This window comes from Misgurnus anguillicaudatus, chromosome 25, assembly GCF_027580225.2.
Source record: "Misgurnus anguillicaudatus chromosome 25, ASM2758022v2, whole genome shotgun sequence".
Taxonomy (NCBI): domain Eukaryota; kingdom Metazoa; phylum Chordata; class Actinopteri; order Cypriniformes; family Cobitidae; genus Misgurnus; species Misgurnus anguillicaudatus.
The window spans coordinates 12776022-12801143 of record NC_073361.2 but is presented as its reverse complement, the minus strand read 5'-3'; the positions used below and the strand labels follow the sequence as shown (position 1 = coordinate 12801143).

At 36.6% G+C, this 25122-nt stretch overlaps 1 protein-coding gene across 1 annotated transcript in view; it reads left to right on the top strand.

Moving 5' to 3' along the window:
- Positions 1 to 9048, top strand: part of vstm2a (V-set and transmembrane domain containing 2A) — a 57258-nt gene extending 48210 nt beyond the window's left edge. Inside the window, exon 5 of the mRNA XM_055182495.2 lies at positions 8307 to 9048. Coding sequence (XP_055038470.1) covers positions 8307 to 8383 — 77 coding nt within the window. The 3' untranslated portion in view covers positions 8384 to 9048. The remainder of the gene's footprint in view (positions 1 to 8306) is intronic.
- The last annotated feature ends 16074 nt before the right edge of the window (positions 9049 to 25122 follow it).

Below are 25122 nucleotides of genomic sequence, written 5' to 3'. Positions count from 1 at the left end.
CTTTAGGGACAGCTAATCCGTAGCCCGTATATATATGTTTTACAGTGTAGTTACTAGGGGTGGAACGGTACATGTATTCGTTTCGAACCGAATCGGTACGGGGGTCACGGTTCGGTGCGTGAATTTAAACGGAGAATACACGGTATGAAAATAAAAAAAAACTTGCGTGCAAAATAATTAATGTAATGCGGAACTACTGTTAGATCCGCGGGTTCTTTATGGACAGCTAATCTGTTGCCCCGCTTTAGCTCTGAAGCTCTGATTGGCGCCGATGCAGCCGAGCTCCGCCTATGTATGCGCTCTATCAGAGCCCGCCTACATTCTCTGGCACTCTGCATTGTTTTGTCACATCGACGCCGGTCCAGTCAGTGAATGAGCAGCCGACAGCGAGTATGGCAAGTGGTGGTGTTCCACAAGAGCTAGACGCTCCGCCAACCTCTTTAAGATCGCAAGTTTGGCAAAACTTCAGTTTTCCAGTCAGTTACAATAGTACAGGCGAGAGAGTGGTGGAAAAGACGAGGACTGTGCGTCGGCGTTGTTCAGCAGTTGTTAGGTATGTGAGTGGAAATACATCTAATCAGGGCTCTCAAGTCTCACGCATTCACCTTGACACACACGCATTTCAGTCAGTTCAAACGCCACACTTTGTATTTCTCACGCTGAGAAGTAGGAGATAAATTGTCCTGCTATATACAACAGGCATACGCAGGGCAGTTCTGTTGAGTTCAGCTGCTTTCATTTTTAAGCGTGCTCAACTTTACGCAGCGCCATCAGCGTCAGAGTACCGCGAGAAATCTTGCAGAGGAGGCTGATTTCAAATCGCTCTCGCGTTACTCTGACGTCATCCACTTGTCGTTTCTTGCAGCGCCTCGTGAAGTCGTACACACCTATTAATTCATCCTACAAGACTATTTTTTTTTCTTTAGTACATTGATATGAAATAAGGCCAAAATGTAATTTTAAAATGTATTTAGGTAACACTTGTAATACATTTGAACCCATATTTGTATGAAAGATGAGCACAAGATTACTTAAAGTGGTATGCATTTTTGAAATACGAGATAGTATGTTAAATGCATTTCAGTTCATATTCATGACATCTCAAAATAACACTGTTAAGGACACCTATGTTTTTAAGATTAGCTTAAGTACTAAAAAAATGCCTTCTTCATTTTTGTTTTGCTTTTCCCTCCATTGTACCGAAAGTGAATCGAACCGTGGCGCCTGAATCGAGGTACGAACCGAACCGGGACTTCTGTGTACCATTCCACCCCTAGTAGTTACTAGAGTTTTTAAATAATGTGCCCTCCAGCTTTCATGAAAACAAAGACTGCTGTGTCATAATGAGGCACTGACATCATTACCAAAAAAAAATGCAGCTTTTTTTATACATAATGTGTGAACATATTTCATGGTCCCTTACCCACCATTTTTTAAATCTTTAATTTGCAAAATATGCTTTTAGATTTATGCATTATAAGAAGACAAGCAACCTACAGTGCATTCAATGTACTGTATATATGTTTTATCAGTACAGTAAATGTGCAGATATTCCTTTTACATGGAAGCGAGTCTTTTGCCTTCATTGTGGGATTCCCTTCATGCACTTCAAGCATACAAGTGTTGCAATTGTAATGAAGGGTATTCTTTGTTCCTAGTTATATGATAAGAGCTGAAATATGAAAATAACATGTAACAAATTCTGCAGTGGGTTTTATTTTAACTTTAGCAGGACCAGAAACAGAGTTTAGTTATTATGCAGCAATATAGACTACAAACCTTCCCAAAAGGAAATAAAAGCTATCATTTTACTCATTATTTCATTGAGCACTGCATCCTGATTATAATTGACTGGAAAAAATAATTGTTTCAGTTTTTTTTAAACAAAATTTGGATGGTCTCAATGTTTCATATCATATTATGTTAATTAGTACCAAGGGATTAACATGGAAAATCTGATTTATGTGTGGTTATAATTTGATATGTAGCTTATTAAAACGTTTGTGACAGGCAACATGTACACCTGCAAGGCAGCAGAGAGAAATCTATTTAAATATAAATTTTATAGATTATAGATTTAAACATTGAGTAGAGTAGGAGTTTAAAGGGGTAGGAGTACATTTGTTTTACTTTGTCCTACTCGCTTTTGTAAATGTAAATGTTGTTTTTTTATTTTTGTTACTGGAAAAGATGAACATTTTATTTTGTTGTTTATGTCTTTTGTTTTACTATTATTTATATATTTTTAAGTGTATTTACATGTTCAAAAAATGAAAAATTGACTATATCTGGCCACTTTTATATATCTATTTACATGTGAGCCTGTCCTCCTCCAAAATCCGACCCCATAGGTTGTTTGTGTAAGCAGCTTATTACGAACCATAGTTACATTTTAAAGTGTCTTCCAGCTGGCGTAAAACAAACAGCAGTTTTGTGTTGTGTATGACATCATGAAATTACATTTGACCTTCGCTACCAATCAAAATGCAAGTTTGTTTATATGTGATGTGTGAACTTTTTACATGGTCCCTTATTCACCATTTTCCAATATTTAATTTGTAAATGTCACATTCACACATTTGACAAACACTATCCAAAGCAACGTATAGCACTCTGGATGTATAAGCAGTAAGTGTATTTACTAGGATCGGACCCCTGATCTTTGCAATGCTAATGTGATGCTCTACCAACTGAGCTGTAAAATATGTATCCTACATCCCAGAAAATATAAAGAAATATGTAGTCAAAATTAAATAATACGCGTGACCAATCACGAAGATTTAAATTTGATTGCACAGAAGTTTTTGTAGGGTATAATTTGAAAAGGTCAAATGAGTCAAGGTCACTTTAATTATGCTATATTGTGAAGTTGTGTAGGTACTGTATAGCATCTCCATAATTACCTCTAACCACATTCCTTCAGCGAATACTACTGGGTTTTCTCAACCTTAGAAAACCTTCAGTGTGTGACATCAATGAGCTGTAATTATAGATGATGCCGTTCTGACATGACTCATAACCTTCCTTAAAGCTAATCAGATGGGACTGGTAATGAATGTATAGATGCAATGCATAATCGACAGTGCATTTTGGCTCGGAGTAAAAAGGGACAGCAGGAATGATTAATTATTCTCTGCGAGCAGCAGCCCGATGCGATTGCTTGTTTCGGGGCGCTCCCGTTCGGCTTGATCACCTCGGGCCAAATGAGATCTGGCAGAGAGGAGCAGAGGGTCGTGAGCTTTACTCCTCCCTCCTCCTGCAGTCCTTTTACCAGATATAGAATCGAATGAGAAGCTGCCCGATGCCCCCCACCCACCCGCGGCTCCGAACATTGCCGCGCTCGGTCTGTCGAAAAAATCCCGTTAATGTCAGTGTGATTTAGTGAATATTTCATTTTCCATTTCCTCTTTGTTGCCTTGTTTTCAGGGGTTTATGGGCAGCATGCATTTTTAAGTTTCTTCTCTTTCTGTAGTCTCAGAATCAGATCAGATCTCTTTCGAAGTTTTCAAGCCTTGCATCTAATTTGATCGTTGGGGAAATATGAGGAAAACACATTTAGAGTCAACGTAAGGTCTAGTCCCAATGTACCATAATATGGGAAAATAAACTTACCACACCTGGCAACATGCAGGATACATACAAGAAATTTATTATTATGGTTCTAAATTGTTTTAGTGGAAGTTTTTACTTACGTACGAAGGCTAACATGAGCACCTTAATGTTTCTGTACATCAATGCACCCCTAAAGGACTGTCACCTAATGATTTATAGCTTTTACCATTTCTATATATCTATATTTCTTATGCATTCAGTTTCAAAACACAGCTGTCAGCATGGGACTTGTTTTGTATATATATATTTAAAAAAAAAAATACTTTAAAGAAAGGTTTGGGCTTTGTAGGGTGGCAGTGTAAATGAATCCCTTTCCACGGTGTAATGGCAGTTTTCAGTTTGATTTATTAGAGAAGGCTTTAGTGTCTTTGTTTATCGATATCAGGGAAGCTTCCATTTCTTGGTGCCGGAGAAGTTTGGAGTTTTGGTAAAACTTTTAAAATTACTGTTTTCACTGCATATATATATATATATATATATATATATATATATATATATATATATATATATATATATATATATATATATATATATATATATTAGGGCCGGGACTCGATTAAAAAAATTAATCTAATTCCACGCTAGCTGCTATATGTTTTGCATTAAGATGATACTTGAGGCTCGATGTGCTGCGGTGATATGTGAATTCCTTGTTGCATAGCTTACACACAACCATGCTCTTATCGACGCTTCCATCCGTTCGTTTTTTTTTATTTAAAAAAAATCCCATCCACGGGACCAACCAAAGCGATCTCATCAGCTTCTTCGTTCATGTTCACTGTGGTTTGTTGTCGTCTGAAGTCATGAACGCAAGTGGGTGCTCCAGTATAATCGGTCCGCCGAAACTCATCCAATGAGCAATGTTCCGCGGTGCAAAAATAAGTGTGATTAAAATGCGTTAAAAATGTTTAACACGTTATTTTTTGTGTAATTAATTAATCTTAATTAACTCGTTAAAGTCCCGGCCCTAATATATATATACTGTTTATGTTAGTAGGTACATCTATAGCAAGTAAATAAAGTCAGTAAGTTAGTAAAACCTCATTATGTTCAGATGTAGTAACAGTACATACATGTTGCTCACATATAATTGTAGCTCAGTTTGTGCTAAACACAGTGTAATAAGACTTTTGCCATTATAATGTTTTTAAGCAACTAAAAACAGCACAAATGTTAGGGCAGGTCAAAACTTTTCCAGGGCGCCAAAAGCACTTAGACCCCTGAGGGTTAAATGTAACAGGTAAAAGCTTGTAATTGTGCCTTGCTGTTATAGAGAGCTGTAGGTATGATTTATTTCTGTTGGCAAAAGTTAACATTTAGCTACCCTACCCTGCTAAAAAATACCAATAGAAACCATCACAGTAATTCTACTGAATTAAATGGGAATTTTATTAGTTGCAATGGAAACTATAAGGGGGCGTGTACACCGAGGCGTGTACACCGAGGCGTTTACGCCTGCGGTCGCCGTATGCCTTTAATGATTTCCAAAATGGTTACAAAAATGGCAGCAGCAGGCGAGTATTTTCCGCACTGAGCACCAGCGCTCGCCATTTTTCTGTGATCAGGGCTGCGTTCCCCGAAACCTTCTTAGCTCTACGTCGTTCTTTCGTTCTTAAGCTGTACCTTATCGTTAATACATGTTTCCCGAAACGTTCTTTGTTACGTATCCCTTCTGTAAGTCATTCGTTCGGAAGGTTGGTCTGGAGGACTCTTAGTTATACCTTATCCCACTTGACTCCGCTAGGGGCCATGACTGTAATAAAAGCTTGTGTAGATTTCAGTCTATATAACTAAATATCTGTAAAAAAAGTTGAAGTACACTCCGTGTTAAATTAGGCATTTTTTTATTTAAAGAATGAAACATAATTAGACATTATTACACTGATGGTTGTTAGATTAGCCTAATATTTTTTTCCAAAGGAACATCAGCTTCGAACTATTATTACAGGCTTAAGAAACTATATAAAAAAAGAGTTTGGTTGGAGGAGTTATAGGTGGCTGCTAGCTATACAGCGAATTTTACTATTTCTTTTGTGCATTTCAAATCCGTTAAATCTTTAGTTTACCGGCTATTTTAGCTGAAAAAAACAAATCAAGTAAAATCGCATGCCACGGGAGCACAAAATCATAATTGTTGATATTCCTAAATATTATTATTGATGTTAAGTCGACTTTGCATCGAAGTTTTTTAATGTTTTCTAACTTTGAGGCAGCTGCATGTCATATTCTTTATAAACACTCAAAAGAAACTGCTCCACTTGATTATTGTTTGTATAAGGTCAACAAATTTTCCACATTAAAACGAATCAAAGCTAAAATCTAAAACAATCATAATATATATTTATATATCATATAATATATATATTTTAATGTTATATTAAGGTAAACAGACAGGCGCGGCTCCAGAAATGCGTCCATTAAGCTTTATCCGCATTGTAAACATCCAGTGTCCAAGCACAATAAACGCGTGAACTAATGAACAACAATTTGTTTTTATATATTTTAAGTGTAATGCACAGCCAAGCCAGGTGACTTGCACGACCCATCTTATTTCCCTGTGCAACGATTATGTTGGCAACGCATTTATTGGGAACCCCTAATATAGCCTAAATTATCCGTTAAAGTGAATGAATAATGGATGAATTGGAGCAGTTTATGCATTATACTTTTGGACATGAAGTTGCGGGTTTGCATGGTTTTGATATAAAATAAAATATACAAGGTTTATATTTAGTTGTTTTCAATTTGAAATATTTTTACCAGATATTCCTCCTACTAAATGTAACTTGAACTATTTCTGAAATGTTTCTTTAATAAATAACACCGCTCTCTCATAACGCAGCGAAGTACCTATTACATAAAGTGAACAATTGATTGTCGAGCAATCGATATCAACCTATTCAGCACCATCGCCATGGACAGCACCTGGTAACGTCGTACGTAAGAAAGAATACCTTAAGAAACCCGCTAAGGTACAGTTCGGGAAACACGCCTAGAAAAGGTAAACCTGTAGTTAAGGTTTAACTTAAGAGTCTTCGTAGCGCGCTAAGAGACAACGTTTATTGATGGGACCATGAAATATACTGGAAAATGTCCCAAATGCACCACAAAAAGGAATTGTGTAGTAATTTAAATGGTAAAACTAATAGTTCCTAATGGTATTTTAATGGAAACCAATATAATTTCTGTGATGGTTTCAATTGTTTATTTTAGCAGGGAAGTCAGTGGGTAATTTGAATGGAGTTTTGGTTAAATGCCTTAAATAAGATCTTGGGTGAGCACAAGCTCAAGATGTTTTCTTATTTTATTCTACAATATTAATCACACCAGTAATACCCCTACCAGTATTTAAAAAGTGATCGCTAACAAGTTACATGAGACTATAAATGTTTCTAGGGACTTGAAGCGTAATCATGCATGAGAACTTTAAAAACAATGAAACATGGCACAATTCCCCCAAAAAAGATTCATTCTTAGAGTATTTTCTTATCAGCAAACATGTTTTTAAAGATTTTAATAAAGCGTTGCTGCCCGATGAAACTCACGTATGTCCAAAACGGTTACTTTTCAGGAAGTGAAAAAAACACTGTATTTCAAAAGCAGTTGAAAGTAGCGTTGTCATACTTGGTACTGCATCTTTACATGTAACCATATTCTTGCCAGTGCAATGATATAATCCACATTTGACCAAAATTTAGTTTAAATGGACATACGTGCATATTTTACAGTAACGGTGGTCGATACGCGTTCTTCCGATCATTAATTAGAATGGCCAATTCGCGTTTCATATTGACAGATGAATACGCTCAGTTTATTAAATAGCCTACGTCTTAGTTAAACACGCTTTGTTTATTTAATATTAATAAATTTATTAAATGTCTCTTGCAAACTATGAAGGGACAATGAATCAATACACTGACATGGTAATGCTAGACAGATACTTTGTTTGCACAGTCCTACCGTAATTTTGTCACTCCTAGACGTATGTCTGGCGTCAGGGGGGAAACGTTTACCTCGATGAGGGAAAGTCATTGTCTCACCATGTTTATTCGGCCATCCAGTGCTGAGCTTCGATAAAACTTAACGAGACCGGCGAGATGCTTTCACAGGGCGGGAGATACGCGGCGTGATTGACAGCTTTGACACAAATGGATATACGTGAAAATCAGATGACATGATTTCACAACTTTTCATTTAGATATGTGAGGCATACTGTATCACAAACTGGACATGCAATCCGTCGAAAAATCTAAAAATCTGCTAAATGGACATACGTGGTTTTTATCGGACAGGGTCAGTATGTTAAGATATGTCCGTGCAAAATATTTTTAAATTAAGGCAGCTCAAACATGCATTTTATTTTGGGACCATGATAAGCACTGTCCGGGAAACCACTGTTTGACTTTTTGTCAAGTGTACTTGTGAAGCTAACTTCCATGTTGGCCTACAAATATGGATCATCCTGCAGGTCTCTATTGTCATTTATTATCTTAATGGGATATTGTTATCATCTTAACATGATGTTACAATATACATTATAAAATATGCATTCACCATTCCATTCATACTGTAGATTATTTACTCAGTAATGCATAATCGAAAGTTTAGACTGGGACACAATATTTATAGCAATGATTAAGTTGCTAATGTTTTACTTCTTAAAGACGATCAATGTCCTTTCATTTTCCCCACAGGTACGAGGATAGCCACAAGTAATGGACTTGCTGTTCTCCTCCTAACATCTGCTCTCGTGAGGGGATCATTGCTATAGTTTCAAGACTGTGACTCTTTCCCAAAATCCTCTTACTTCAAAGCCAAGAGAAAATGCCTGCTTTTGGATGGAGCGGATGGCACAGTTGTTCCTTACTTCAAACCACTACGCAGCACCCACTGTTGTATAACGATCGTCACCAGAAGCACCTTTCTTTCGAAAGCCTACAAAACTGCCATACCGGACACGTGCTTATTGCTTCAAATCCAACAGAAGACAAAAATGGATACAGACTCTTATGGGATCTTGCACCCAAATATATATATATATATAAATATATTATTTTTGTTTTTGTTGGCCTTTTATCTCCAGCTGTGAATTTAATACATTGCTCTGAAGTTCGGAAAAGTCTATATTTGTGTAACGGATATACAGTATATAAAAGTATTTGATTTAAAATCCCCTCGACTATGTACAGAAGACATTCATTCTAGTGTATTCATATGCAGAGACAGCCTTTGAAAAAAGATAAGAGAAAATTACAGCACCACAGCTTTAGTACATTGTGTCTGGGTCGCTTATTGAGCCATGCTTAACTATGTGGTAAATCACAGTGTGTATTCTGCATTGAGCTGCAGTGATTTGCATTAATGCAGATGTTTTTTGCTTAAATGTATGTTTCTTTTTTGTTCGTTTGGCATAATAAATGTGAGTACTGTATATTACTTTAACCTCTGCCATGTTAGTAATGTCGTACACACTGAAGGATAGTAAACATGCTCGCATGCCATGCGTGAGAGTCATACGTTGAGGTAAAACTCAAGTACACGAATCAACTTGTGAGCAAAGTTGCCTATAGGACTGGAAACTGAATAACATACGGCCATGTTAACGGCATAATGGCATTTCAGTTTACTTCATTTCGTGCTGTTATTTTTTTAAGAGCCGAGGGTCAGAGAAATTGTTTGAAATAAATGTCCCGAGCTTTCGACCTTCAAATCACTAAAGCTGTTGCATGACCTTCAGCGCTATTGAATGTTGTGATTGTGCCCTTATAAACATCTCAAGTCTGACTCACCTGCGTTTAAGTGTTGAAGATGATTGCCTTTCAACACTCAAAGCCACTGTCATTTCCACAATGTGTTTACTGTCTTCAAAATCACGTTTGTATCAGACCGTAGGATTTACTCTATAGCTGACAAAATCAATAGCTGGAGGTGGTTAGTGAATGGTTTTCTCTGTTTATTTCTTTTTTACTAGACAAAGATCAGCTTATTTCTCTTTGTTGCTGCTCTTGAAATTACTTTTATTTTCATAAATCTGAATACAGATTTAATTTGTTATAACTCAGAATCAACTTTGTGCAAAAATGAGCTGTAAATATGTAGCCTTATAATGGTGTGTGCACACTTAAAACAAATTTAATTGCAAGTCAAAGCAAATGTGTGAATAGATGGGCGACTGATGTGAATTGGGGATGCGATTGCTGCTAATGCGCATTATTAGCATCAAACATGCTTTTGGTTTAAGTAAAAAAATAGTAAAGAGCTTATTGACGCATCCCATTCCGATTGTATCAGATAATGAAGGAAAGCACTGTTTTCGTTTGCGCAAGTGATGTGATAAGTAGAGCTCAAACGCAAAACACACTAAAGCCACCTCACAAAAATGAGATGAGTGACTTTAACTGAATGTTTTCAGCATAAATGTTCATCAAATAAGTTTGCTTCAAAACTGCTTAATCCCGACCTCAGGCCATTCAGAAAGGCCGCTTTCTTCCAACAAAGTCCTCTAAGTACACAGAAGACGAATGTGAATCAGCTGTGGATCACATTCAAAGTTTCCCTTGTGAGTACTTTGACCTGAATACAACCCCACGTGCATCACAGCTCGCCCTAATGCATGGTTCAGTTTCTTTATTTTTACATTTTGAACTTCATCATTTGCAGTGTTTCGAGCATCTCTGTTTCAGTGTATCTGATGTTAATCTGGAGAGTAGTATTACGTCCTTTTATCTCCGAAGAGTCTTTAATTTGATCAGATTTGTAAAAGACAGATTAGCTTTACCGATTCTTTTCCGATAACGTACAAAAATTCGGAAGGAGGAGTTACGTGCTGCGGGAGGAGCGAGTCACGAATCATGCAACACTGACTTGTATAACTTATGATTCACGACATGTTCGTGTCGTTTTTTATAATATACACTTACGCACCTATTTCTTACTTACCGCATACAACTCATAGTTTTATCAGATTTATAAAAGACAGATCAGCTTTACCGATTCTTTCCGATAACGTATGAAAAAATTCGGAAGGAGTTACGAACTGCGGGAGGAGCGATTCACGAGTCATGCAACACTGACTGGATAACTCATGGTTCACTAAATGTTTGGGTTGTTTATATATTTTGCACTTATGTGCCTATTTCCAACATAACACAAAAGTCTTACTTACCGCATACAACTCAAAGTTTCATCAGATTTATAAAAGACAGATCAGTTTTACCGTTTCTTTCCGATAACATACGAAAAAATTCAGGAGGATTTACGAGCTGCGGGAGGAGCAATTCACGAATCATGCAACACTGGCTTGGATAACTTATGATTACTACATGTTTGTGTCGTTTATATAATATGCATTTACGCGCCTATCTCCAACATAACACAGAAGTCTTACTTACCGCATGCAACTCATAACCCGGTTGGGACTTTTCAATGAAATCCAGCGTAAAACACACGCAAAACTCTGCTGCTACCCTGGATAAACAAACTATATCCATTGTTTCCATAATGCTGGCTTACTTCTCCTTACATCCAAAAGCACACTTGAAGAGTTTCGTTGCAAAACGAGATAACCACCGTTTTTTTAATTGTTCAGAAATATCATTTTTTGGTTGTGCATTCCAATTAATATCAATGCAACTGCAGCTGGTTTGTTTTGATTTAAACCTTCATAATTTAAAAAATACAGCTAAGTAGCACCATAAAACCAAATAATAAGATCATAACATAATAATAAACATGTTGTGACAAAAATGTTAAAAAATGGATTTATCTCGTTTTGCTACGAAACTCTTCACTTCTTTTTTCATGCCATTGTTGAGTCTTGATATAAAACAAAGCTGTCGCGTGAAGTGATGCCTGTGACTTAGCGTCCTCAGTTCTCGCTCTCCCGCTGATTGACGTGTGGGCATAGTTTTCCAGGGAAGTGCCCATAAAAATAAATGATACGTATGGCTTACCCCTGAAACGTCAGCTGGACCCGTATTCAAAGAACTTTGCAAAACTTGTACAAACCCTGGCGAAGTGCATTCGCACAGAAATACTCTGACACGTCCAACTGCTTTTTTGACACTTTGCATTTGTTTAGCATGAGGAAACAACTCTAAACTGTGTTTATAAGTCAGAATGCATGAAATACCGTTAACCCCCCCTCCCCTTTAATGATTTTGCAATTGTTTACTACTATATGTCTTATCCAAAAGTGGAGGTTTTTGCCAAAAAAAGCGTGCATGCACTTAGAGGGATTTGCAGGGAAGACTGTCAAATTTGTTAAAGGAATAGTCTACTCATTTTCAAAATTAAACTATGTTATTACCTTAATTAAGAATTGTTGATACATCCCTCTATCATCTGTGTGCGTGCACGTAGGCGCTGGGGCGTGCTGCGGCGCTTCGATGGCATTTGGCTTGGCCCCATTCATTCAATGGTGCCATTTAGAGATGAAGTTAGAAGTGACCAAACACATCAACGTTTTTCCTATTTAAAACGAGTAGTTATACAAGCAAGTTTGGTGTTACAAAATAAAACGTAGCGCTTTTCTAAGCGGATTTAAAAGAGGAGCTACATGTTATGGCGTAATAGCACTTTTGGGAGTACTTCGACTCGGCGCAGTAACAACCTCCCTCTCCCATTATGAGAGGAAGAAGGGGAGCGGACTTTTCAGGCGAGTCGAAGTACTCCCAAAAGTGCTATTACGCCATAACATGTAGCTCCTCTTTTAAATCCGCTTAGAGAAGCGCTACGTTTTATTTTGTACCACCAATCTTGCTCGTATAACTACTCGTCTTAAATAGGAAAAACGTTGATGTGTTTGGTCACTTCTAACTTTATCTCTAAATGGTACCATTGCATGAATGGGGCTAAGCTAAATGCTATCGAAGCGTCGCAGCGCGCTCCAGCGCTTACGTGCACGCACACAGATGATAGAGGGATGTATCAACAATTCTTAGTTAAGGTAATAACATATTTTAATATTGAAATTGAGTAGACTATTCCTTTAAATACCAATGACTAAAGATAATAATGTACAAAAAAACAACAACAACATGTTAGACGCACTTAGAGGATTTTGCATCTGAATTCTTCACGTAATCTTTTAAGTAATCTAGAGAGAGGACTGCAATGCGAATACTTGCTCTGCTTTTGGTGTGCGCACACCATAATAAAGGTGCTCTGGTAGCATTATTAAGTCTAAAATTTACCTGGATGAAATCTTAGCGGCAGTGAACACAATACAATATCAACAAACAGAACTTAAGCTGACATTGAAAGATCCTTTGTGTAGCAAACTAAATCCCAAGAGAATCACAATGCTGGTTCTGGTTCATCAGGGCCAGGTTGCAGCTTTTCAGCAACACAGCAGAAGCAGATATTTATGAAAAGCAAAGGTATTGATATCCAGAACATATACCAAAAGCATCAAAGTTATATATTACTAAAGATACCCCAAGATGCACCATAATTTACAAGCGAGTGGTTAAGCCATACCATGGCGACATTTAAAAAACACTGTGTTATCTATCAAGACAAGAAAAGATGCAGAAAGGATTGGATGTTTTCTATTGATGTCTTGTTGTGTTTTTATATAATTTAACCAAAGAGAGCTCCCATGTATTATGCCAGATCTTTGCTCGGTTTTAAAACCAATTTTCTCACACTTGCTAAAGTTTTTGTTTGTTCTTCAATTTTGGCTTTCGAATGCATTTGCATTCAAAAAATCGCTCAGTAACAAACACACCAACATTAAACGTTTTGTATATGAATATAAGGAGTAGTAATAATGAACAACATGCACTACATAAGAAAATGTAAGCGTGAAGCGGCATGTAATTACATTATGATGTGGCTGTAGTATCATCCTGGTTCCTAAATTACAAAATATGAGGTCAAGTTACAAAATATATGCTGTGATATTTCTTTGAATTATGGAACGGGACAAGCCAACCTTGCCAAATTGTACTCTTTATAATTGGGATACAAATCATAAAACCAGCTGGAATATATAACTGTCTTCAGATTTATTAGCATACGTGGCTTTCAGAGGAACTCCCCTACCACATTAACCTTTATTTATTTATACAGGCAGATCTACATATAACTTTGGGTCACTTTAAGAGAGCACTTTAAATAGGGCACACAATGTTGATCCAAGTTTGTGTGCACTGTAAATAGACAAACACTTTATATCCATCCATCAGCTGCATTTTTACCCGGACACCTGTGGTCATCTATTGGATGTTATATAAGTAACCATTTTATTTGAAATGATGAAAATCGACTTAAAATGACGGTGTTGAGTTCGTTTCATGAATAAGTTTGAGGTATTTGGAGTCGATATATTTGATGCCTTGTACATTCTGTGTAAAGTCACTGTAAACTGAACAAGCAGCATGATTTATTTCCATTTCTATTTCTTTCCTTTTTTACTCGGAAAGGAAAATGTATATGTGTATGGAATTACAGTTACAATTAAATGAAAGTACAGAAATGAAATATGTGTGTTTCTGTGTTGCCATCTGCTCAAGGATCTTTGCGGAAAAGACATTTTCTGGATGCGTCTCTATGGATAGCAACTTATTTTGGAAAGCTGAAGATTATGTTTGACAAAATAAAGATGCTTAACATTCCATCACTGGGGCTGCAGTACATATAATCAAAAACTATTGTTGCTTCATTGATCTGTGGATATTATCTTGGATGGTTTCAATTAAAAGTGTGTTGATTTTTGCATGCAACACTAAATCCATTGCGTATGCATGTGGGATTTAAGTAATTTCTCAAATCTGATCCCAGGATTTTCATTTCGGAAAGTTCAGATGCCACACAGTGAATTAATATGTTATACAGAGCATTTTCCCATATTGTTGGAGTCATAGTTAAATGCCTACTGGACTATTGAAGACACAAAGATGTGCTTTTACTTAACTAACTGTCATCGCTGGGCAAAGCTGAAGTTTGTCATACAGTAGATTTGAAACTTCACGGGCTGTCTACATCGTGAGACACTCATCATAATTTACATGCTGAATAAATTTGCCGGAGCCGTTTTGTTTTATTGTTGATAAAGTGTCATGCTGTTCTTTATCATCTGCAGATTCACTTTATGGGATTTAATGTGTGAAGAAGCACCAGATCTGCCAAACAAGAATCTGATCAAATGATGGTTGATTGATTGGTATGAAAAGAAAAGAAAAGACAAGACACGCAGATGTTAAACTGCTCAGATGTTTCAACATTTACATCTTATATTATTTGAAAGCAGTTGATTCGGTTTCGTGCACCTCAAAACTGCAAGTGGTGAATAGCCTACTCTGTTTGACATTTATTAAGTGTTATATTCATCCTGTCCTGTGTGCTTATGATCAGTTGCTAACATATTTCAAGTAAAGTAAATTGCTCAGAGGGGTTTGAAGGATTAAATGTTTTTCTCTTAACAAGACATATTTTGTCTTGTTGAATTTTGTATTTTATTTTGAAAAGTTGGTAAGTGTATGCAAGATCATACCTGTCAACACTACTGTTTTTTACAGGATTCTCACTATTTTTACCATTCTATCCAGCTATCATCCTGTTTAAATATTTACCTGTATTTTGAATCTTTCAAACTAAAAAAAATCTCACTGGGCATTTGATATGCTTGCTACACTGGCCTCCGGTAAAGTAGGCGGCATAAAACATTAGCTTTAACATCTTCCTTTCAAACCACATGATCTCAAAGAAAGTCATGTTATAGTCATGAAAAATTTGATTAAAGAGCCAGTAAGATGCCAATTTTAAGTGTCCTTTCACAGTCCCTGACAACAGGTTTAAATGCATGCAAGGTCAAAAAACAATGTAATTTTCTCAAAATATACATTTAAAATAACCCCATTTCTCAGAGATCCCCAAACGATTCATGTGAAGCCATTCAACGAATCATTCTGCCTAAACCCCACCTTTAAGTCTACTCTGCTCTGATTGGTCAACTGACACAGTCTCCGCACAGACACACATCATTCATCATTAGTCCAGGTTATAAAAACGACGACAGACATTATCATTTTTACACTCATTTAAGCAAGTAGTAGCTATAATCATACTTACAGGTTGTGGTTAGGAGACGCATGTTGTTCCAAATAAAGTGGGTACTGAACCATCTTTCACTGCCAAACGTCTAGTAAATCCCTCTGTGAAAAAGTAATTTTCACCACAGATTCTTTACAGCCAAAGTTTTAGTATATCCTTCCTTGAAAAAGTAATTTTAACCACTGATTCTTCATAGCCAAACGTCTAGTAAATCCCTATGTGAAAAAGTAATTTTAACCACAGATTCTTCACAGCCAAACTTGTAGTATATCCTTCCTTGAAAAAGTAATTTTAACCACAGATCCTTCATATATCTTCATCCTTTGGTAGTGAAAACAATACAAACTGAAAACACAGCTTGATATGGAGTTTACTCATTAACTTTTTATGTGTGATTTTATGTATTATGTGATTTTATGTTTTCTATTTTTCCCCTATTGTTAAATCATTGTTGCTTGGGGTTGGGGTTAGATTTGGGGTTTGGTTAGGATGTACTTTTATGTATTGGTTTCTACATGTTTTTTCTTCTGCTTTTAAAACTATTCTCACCTGGAGTTGGGGTTAGAGTTGGGGTTTGGGTTAGGATGTCTAAAAATGTATCAGAAAGTGATTCTAACCCCAACCCCAAGCGATAATGGTAAGAAAATAGGAAAAAAACAATGAGAAAACGATACATAAAATTAAACGAAAAAGAAAGTCGTGCAACGGACACGAAAAATTATTTATAGAAATTTGTGCAACTGACACGAAAAAGACATTCGTGCTCAAGGCAGGAAAAAGCTGAATTTCGTGCCATGGACACAAATAAATTAATCTAATTTTTCGTGACTATAACACGACTTTCCATGAGATTAATCTACACTTAAACGACACTCACCAAAGAATCAAAATGGGCGAAAAAGAAGAACAGTATCACGAAGAAGAACAGCAAAGATGTTGCGGATACAAAAATACACTGAAATTTACCTAATTTTCAAATACCAATGTCAACCAAGGTCTTGCATCATCCTAAAGAAACTTATTTGCAAAAATAACCAGCTGGATTTATACTATCCAACTTAATACAGCTATTTGCCACATTAGTAAATACTGTGTACACAAAATATTTTTAGTTAGCTCATTTGTAAAAAATGCAAACCCTTTGTGATAAAAAAATTATAGTAACTTTAAGCCAAAAACACAAAGTTCAGACAAAATTGACATGATTTTGCTTTAAAATTTGTAAATAAAATCTCATATAAAAAAAATCATATATGTTATTAATTATGCATATTTATATTTAATTTATTTGGTAAGTATTAAACTGCACCTGTCAAGATGACTACCGGTACACGGATGAGTCTTTGTTATTATTGTTATTTATATCAGTCAGAATGAAGCATTTCAGAGATTCCTGTAATGATTCAAAATAAAATGGCATTGAATAACAAATACCTGCAGTATAAAATGCTGAAAAATATACTCTACTGCTCAACCGTCTGAATCTCAAACTTGTAAGACTCACTTATATTTTGTTAGAGAAACTATAAAATGTGGTCTTTGCATTCTGAATTATGTCTTATATTTTGAAGGGATCAGATGTTTAGGTCTAATCGAGTCCTTCATTTCAATTCAGGGAACGCAGACACAATTATAAAGATGAACCGCAGCCTCCACGCGTTCCGGAGCATCGAAAGGTTAATAACATTGTTCAAGGACATAATATTGAGCAGAATACCAATATCAGGCCACAGTACGCAAGTTTTCATGGGTCACAACTGTGACCTTTGTTTCATCCACACAGACTCTTTTTAAATATATGACAAAAATAGTAATGAAATGCTTTATTATTAGAATGCTTCCTTTATCCACCATCCACACACATGAACAAATGAGATGCTTACATTTTTGTTTGTTCTCATTAAAAACAATCAACTTGAGCTGACATTGATATAGGGCTCTTTAATGGCACCCTTAGAAATCCTTCATGTTAATGGACCATGGATTTCCGTCTACAATGAGATCATTCTCACATACAAAAGAGGAAATACGAAAAACAACACGGGGAGGGGAAACAGAGTTACGTCAATGTAGATCAACCAAAACAAATTTCCCCCCGTGGCGCATTGCATAGCACAGCATTCGCTGCTAAGCACGTCAAAGGAACAATGTAATGTTTAAAACAATTTGCATGGTACAGAAACGCCCTTGCCGTAGGTTTCACGTGGCTTGTAGAAACATAGACATGTTTATCTCCATGTGTCTGACACAATGCTGAAATTCAATGTTGAAATTAAAGCTGCTGCAAGTCATGAGTGTTTTTGGGAGATATGGAAATGAGAAAGATTTTGATACAATTGGGGGATATTTATTTGTGTTTCTGGAGTGAAAAAGGTTTGGAAAACATTACAGAGATTTAGTGCGATGTTTTTATAAAGACGTGAGAACTCTTTCCAAATCTTTCTGAATATACAATATAATGTCACAGAAATAAATTGCGCTTGTGATTTCAGCTGTCAGAAATATTTCAGAAACTTGAATTTGGAGAAAATTTTGATTTTTATGAGTTAATGTTCATATACACAAACATGTTTTTGTTTCACGGACACAAGATAACGTGTTTTCTGTGGACTTATGTGCATCTCTGTTTCAAAACATTTCCACAACTGAAAGTTAAAAACATGCATCTCCAAATGAGCGTATTGCATACAATCTCATAATCTTTACAGAGTAAAAGTAACACTCTTGAAAGTTAACTTGAAAGTTATTTTTTCATAAAAGTATCTATGAATATAAATGAGATCACTCAAAGTGGGTGCACACCAAAGCTTTTACGCCCACGGCCAGCGTATGTTTTCAATTGTTTTCAAAAAAGTCACCAGCTAACATTTTTTCTTCACTCTGAAACCCGACACTCAATGTTTTTTTCCGCTTAACACTGAGCGACGAGAGTTAAAATTTTTTAATCTTTTGTCAATGTCATGTCTCCCGTCCAATAACAGTGGAGGAGGGGCGGGACAAATATCACAACAAACAACCAATGCATCGTACAATGACTGATAAACAAAGCAGAAGTATCATGCAACCAAGGGGCCTTATTTAAACAATCTAAGCGCATGGTCTAAAAGGGTGTGTCCCAATCCACTTTTGCTAATTTAACAATGTGAAAAATGGTTTGTGTAATGGGTGTGTTTTGGGTGTAACGTGCAATAAACCAATGAAAGTCTCATCTCTCACCCTTCTTTAAATACCAGTTGCACTCGCACCATGCCGATTCCCTATTTCGATGGAGGATTTTGAACACCAGTTTAAGATTGATATTATTATTTTTTTTGTATTAAAACCTTTGGTTTCTTTAACTGTCATTTTCTTTCATTCATGATTGGTTACTTAACTGATTTTCAGTTGTTTTTCAACCATGGTCGCTTCGATTTAGGGTAAGATTTACATAAAATTACACCCTTACCCAAACCCAACTCTAGCCCCAACGCCAGGCAACAATTGTTTAAAGTTTAGAAAATAAAAATAATAAATCAGAAAAAATAGTATAAACCAATACTTAAAGTGACATACTGATGCAAACACCAAAGCTAACCCTAAACCGAAGGGACCATGGTTTGAAAATAGGAAAAAGCAGTTAAGTAACCAATCCGTGAGAATGCCACAGAAAAAAAGTCTGTGGTAGGGCCACAGAAACATTCGGAGAACCTGACAATGCCACCGAAAAATAAGCAAAACTGTCTGAGATCATGGTGCCAGCACTCAGCGCCATGTTTTGAAAACCATTGCTTAATAAAGGTTCTCATCTCACCATATCAAGAGGTACAAAGTCATCATATACAAGAAATACCTGGGGTAGCATTTAAAAAAAAACTATTCAAAATTAATGCAATATTTGCATTTGTTTAAAGCAAAACATTTAATTACATACCAGGCTACAGGTGAAGCTGCTCTTTACGCCATCTAACGTCTAATTATCTGTCCTCATTTATGTCCAAGAGACTCAATAATAATCTTTTACATTTTAATACTTTCATTTTATTATTAAAACATTTGTGTGCTTTCCATGTGTGTAATAAGCAAAAGCCCATTGTCATTTAGTTTAAAAGCGCTATTACTATTGTAAGGCGGTCTTTAAATGACAAAACAATATTGCGCCTCAAAATAGCAACACGCCAACAATGCGCCTTGTTTTCGAACCAGCACGCCCATGGGTGCACAAATGGGCACACGTGTATTTGCTTTTTAAACAACGTAACGCTGGACGTAAAAATTATAGCTGCGCCAGGTTGAAACCAGCAAAAAAAAAAAAAAAAAAACTGCATGGTGCCGGGTGGGGCACAAGATATTAGTATGCAGGGAATTAAAAGTTTAGATTCCTGTAATGTCAGGATATTGACAGTGTCCAAAAGAGGAAAGCTCACATGACCTATAATAAGGCCTCTGAGTCAGACTCGGCTTTAGGGATTCTGTCTAATTAACATTTTAATTAACACAAAATATTGTTAACTCAGGGCCATTCTGTGAGCTTCAACTTTCACTGTCTAATTAAATGTGTTCACCCTATTCAGTTGTCCTAAAAAGTGCAAGAGAGAAAAAAGAGAAAACAGTCTAAAGCAGATTTAAAAGAGAGAGAGAGACAGAGAGACAGAGAGAGAGAGATTATACATACCATACCAACTGAAATGCAATTCAAGACTAAATTTAAAATGCCAAAACATCTTATTTTAAAACTCATTTTGTTCTGTTCTCTTCTTGTGAAATCTAAAGGGCAAGCCCTTATACTGTGGTAACAAACATAAGAAGGTATATTGCTTGAATATGTACATTTGCAACTTTTTCTAAAGTGTGTGTTTATTTATTTATTTTGATGCAGAAATGTCTCACATCCAGTCTATTTTAGAGTAGGCTGTTGTATGAGAAAAAAAGTATATTGTAGCTATTGAAAATGTATCTAATTAAACAAAATCCACCCACACATACACACACACACACACAATAAAGCTACTGCATCACTTTATCTGCGTGAACATGCCAGGGCTATTTATTTGTCAGAGCATTGAAAAGTTTTGCACTTGATAAAATAAGACACATCAGAATTTATTTTCAGTTTGTCCAATAATGGCTTTTCCACTTTTTAACATTTGCAAACTCTTTGTATTTATTTATTTACTTACCAAATGATCAATTTGATGAGTTAATGATTCTCTTCATTTACTCCTGCACAACACATTTGTGTGCACAGTGGTTGGCTGATGACATTTTCCACCCGCCTAAAGTAAGATACTAGTCCTGCAAATAGACTGGATCTCATTCATATTCACAAGAATTGTTTGTACATAGACACTGAAACATACAATAAAACAGCACCTAAAATAAAACCTTTTTTTACATATGTTTTGCAAGAAGAAAATGTGGGATTCCCCATATATGCCATTCAGACCACTAAAGTTTTATTATTATTTCTACATGTATTGTGACAATTTCTGTCAGGATTCGGAACGAGTAAGAACCCAAGCACGGACGTGGATAGACAACACAGGACTTTATTAAACAAAACAGGGTAAAAACAGGAAAACATAACCCATGAGGGGGCAAACACAAATCAAACAAGACTACACTTAACACTATCACTTAAACAAAACACTAAACAGGAACTCGAGATATACACTGCTAAACTCACTGGTAGACAACACTACCTGACAAAAGTCTTGTCGCTTATCTATTTTGTAGAAACACCTGCTATTAACCTGACTTGTAATTAATCAATTGGCATTAGAAATAGCTTATATGAAAAGCTAAAACCCTCCCAAATGATGTTTAATGCACAAAAATAAATTAGTTCCACTGAAAAAAGATTTACCATTTAATCAAGACAGAAAGGTCAAATTTTGGCAAGACAAAAGTTTTGTCGCCTATACAGAAATTTAACAAATTTACTATAAATTCAAAAATATGTCAGGAAATTAAGTAGTGGTGCTGTGAGAATCAAATTTAATATCTTGTATGACTTCCATGAGCTTGAATGACTGCACCTATGCGGTTTGGCAAGGATTCATATAATGTATTGATGAAGTCATCAGGAATAGCAAAGAAAGCAGTCTTGCATAACTCCCAGAAATCATCAATATTATTTGGTTTCATCTTCCATGCTTCCTCCTTCATCCTACCCCACATATGCTCAGGGATGTCTGGTGACTGGGCTGGCCAATCCTGGAGCATCTTGATCTTCTTCGCCTTGAGGAACTTTGATGTGGAGATGGAAGTATGCAATGGAGCACAATCCAGAATTTGGCCTCTTTTATGGTTGGGAATATAAGAGGTAACTAAGATTTCTTGGTATTTTAGACTATTGATGTTGCCTTCCACCCTTCAGATCTCTTGCAAACACCCATACTGGATGTAACCAGACCATGATTTTTTCACCACCAAACTTCACTGTTTTCTGGGTGAATCTCGGATCCATGCGGGCTCCAGCAGGTCTCCTGCAATATTTGAGGTGACTGTGGTGTAATTCAACAGAAGATTCATCTGAAAAAATCCACCTTCTGCTTTTCCAGCATCCATCCTTTTAGCTGGCTGTGGGCCTTTTGTTTAGTGCTGGCTTCTGGGCACTGATTCGATCATGGAGGCCATTTCGAGACAAAATCCGACAATCTGTTCTGGTTGACACAGGAACTTCAGGTGACCAGGTCTCGTGGAGCTCTGCTGCAGTGGAAAATGGGCTGCCCTTGGATTTTCGAGCCAACAAATGGTCCTCTCAGGCAGTTGTCTTGCGGGGTCTGCCTGACCTGGGCTTGTCAAAAACGTCTCCGGTCTCTTCAAAAAAATTTTTATCCTCTGTTCTTGACTCTGAGACACATTGAAGGTGTCGGCCACATCAGCAGTGGATCTGGTCTTCAGCCTCTTGATAATCCAAACTTTAGTCTCAAGGTGAATCTTAGGCATGCTTGCAGAGGTCTAGTTGCAGTTGATGTTAAGGTCTAGTGTACTGGGTTTCTTTTTATACACACCTGAGACCTAATTGATCCATTATTAGTCACAGATGAAGCTCATATGACAAGGCGACAACACTTATGTCTTTGCAAAGATTGACTCAATAGGCTTTACCAAGCTGTGAATATTAGAATACTTTTTGCCAGCTTAGTTTTGCACTGAAACATTATTACAAAAGCTGTTGGTATTAAAATGAGCCATTTCTTGAAAACAAATCTTGATTACAAATATATTTTAGCTGCACTTCAGGTCAATTTGTACACAAGCGACAAGACTTTTGTCAGGCAGTGTACTTGACAACAAGGTACTACTGACAAACCCGCACTGGACGACAAACACAAGAGCCGTTTCTCAATATGCGTTCTTGTCTGTACTTGCGTTCTTGTGGACTTGTGAAACGTCATCAGTCGCGGCCCAAGTACTTTTCCACTTAAAAGTTTGCATCAAGCCCAAGTTCACATAAAATCCCCGGATGTGTTCTTGATCCACCCATTTTATTGAGGATGCATCAGAGGAGACTTGTGTGGACTTATGACAGCAAAGTTTCCCAGAATGCATTTCGCGTCAGGAGTTCGTTCTTCCGAGTCTGAACTTGCAAGTTCGAACTACGAAGGACACAAGTCCGAGTTTGGCGTACTTGGTATTGAGAAACAACTAAGGACTCTTAAATAGGGAGAAAATAAATTACATACACCTGGAAAAATCACAAGTAAGGGATCGGGGAAAAAGTGATGAGACCCGGGAAATGCGTGGTCAGAATAAACCAATACTAAAACCATGTATCTCCCACATAAAACATTGTTCTGTCAGAACCCTGCCATGATGACTAGATCTAAATACAAACAAGGATCTGGCAGGATCCTGACAATTTCAGTCCAGGGTCTGTTGAATTTTAATAAAAGCAAACCTCAGCAATAAAAATCAAGTTAAGCAATGTAAAGATTGAGAGCATGTGTCATATTAAAATATGCAGACGCTTCAAATGGGTTTATAATAAAAGAGACGCTCACAATTGCCAGATAGCCTACCATAACATTGAATATTTAACTCGTCCACCCTCTGGGATACTTTATATATGTTGCTGTTATTGGGGACATAAATATCATTCCTCTCTGGTTCCCTAAACCGCAGGTTATCTTAGAAGACCTTGCTGTAAATGAATGTTGTTTGCGCAATTATTTGTTTTGAGGACATGGCAGGAAAATCTATAAAGGAAATATTCACTGCCCACTGGAGGTCCATAGTATTGATTGAGAACATTCCCTTTGCTCCATAGCGTCTGATCATTAAGAAAAGGTAGAATGTCAGATCCAAAATTTAATTTTAACATCACACCTTCAGCTGATCAATAACATTCATAGCCTGCTTGGAATGGGAGATTTGTGGTAGTAGTTAGTGTTAATAGTATCTATTAGTTGGTGTTAATAGGAATCAATAGTATATAATTCAACATGGTGGCCAGCTGTTTCTCATTTAATATCTGCGTATTTTCACAATTTCCTAAAGAAGTCATAGAAAAAACTAAAATCTTTGTAAGTTGAATCTTAAATTGAAATGCACCAAAACTTGCATCGTATTCACTAACCACCCACAATGCAGTTTATCCAGATGTACAGGTGTTGCTGGTGTCATATTTTGAAGCACAAACATGTGTCCTTTATATGAAACAAAGTCTTTAAATAAAGGATAGCACGCAGTTATCCTTCTCTCAGTATCTGAAAACAATGCTATTAAGTTGATTAAAAAGGACAGACAAGTGAAAAGAGGCACAAAATTGAAAGCATACTGTGCTGTGTGTCTGATTATTTGTTTATTTGTTTGGTTTAACGCTTCGCTTGTTTCAATGAAGTCGTTTCCTCCCTCGGGATCGCTGTGACCATCAGAGACTGTGTGTGATGAAATGGCCACTCAGGCAGCCAATGAAACAGCACAGATTTTCTTCATACATTGACTTACTGTACACTTCAACAGTGAGGCAATGAGGCTGCACTTTCTACTGGGTTGTACTACCATAAAACAAGTGAAGTTTGATGAATAAACATATTGAATTCAAAATGAATTGCATTAATAATAACAATGATCTATTTAAAATTTGCACGGCACAGCTTTATTTTAAGTGTCAAGTGTGTTTTTAGCGGCATCTAGTGGTGTGATTACAAATTGCAACCAACTTCAATTTCGAAACACAAAGAGAAGCTACGATAACCGGACAAAAATGTCATTGTCTGAGCCAACGTCGGGACAAATCGCGCTCTATAGGACAATTGGTTCGTTAAGGGCTACTGTAGAAATAAGACGGCGACTTTTATGTAAGGGAACCCGTGTTGTAGTGATGGGAGAAACGAAGCTTTTCGAAGCTTCGAATCAATTGAACCAATTGCTTCGCAAATTGATTCAGTTTTTCGAAGCGTTCGAAACACCATACTCACTGGCGACACCTGCTGGTCAAATAGTGTAAAAGCAGCCAGATCTGTCCAA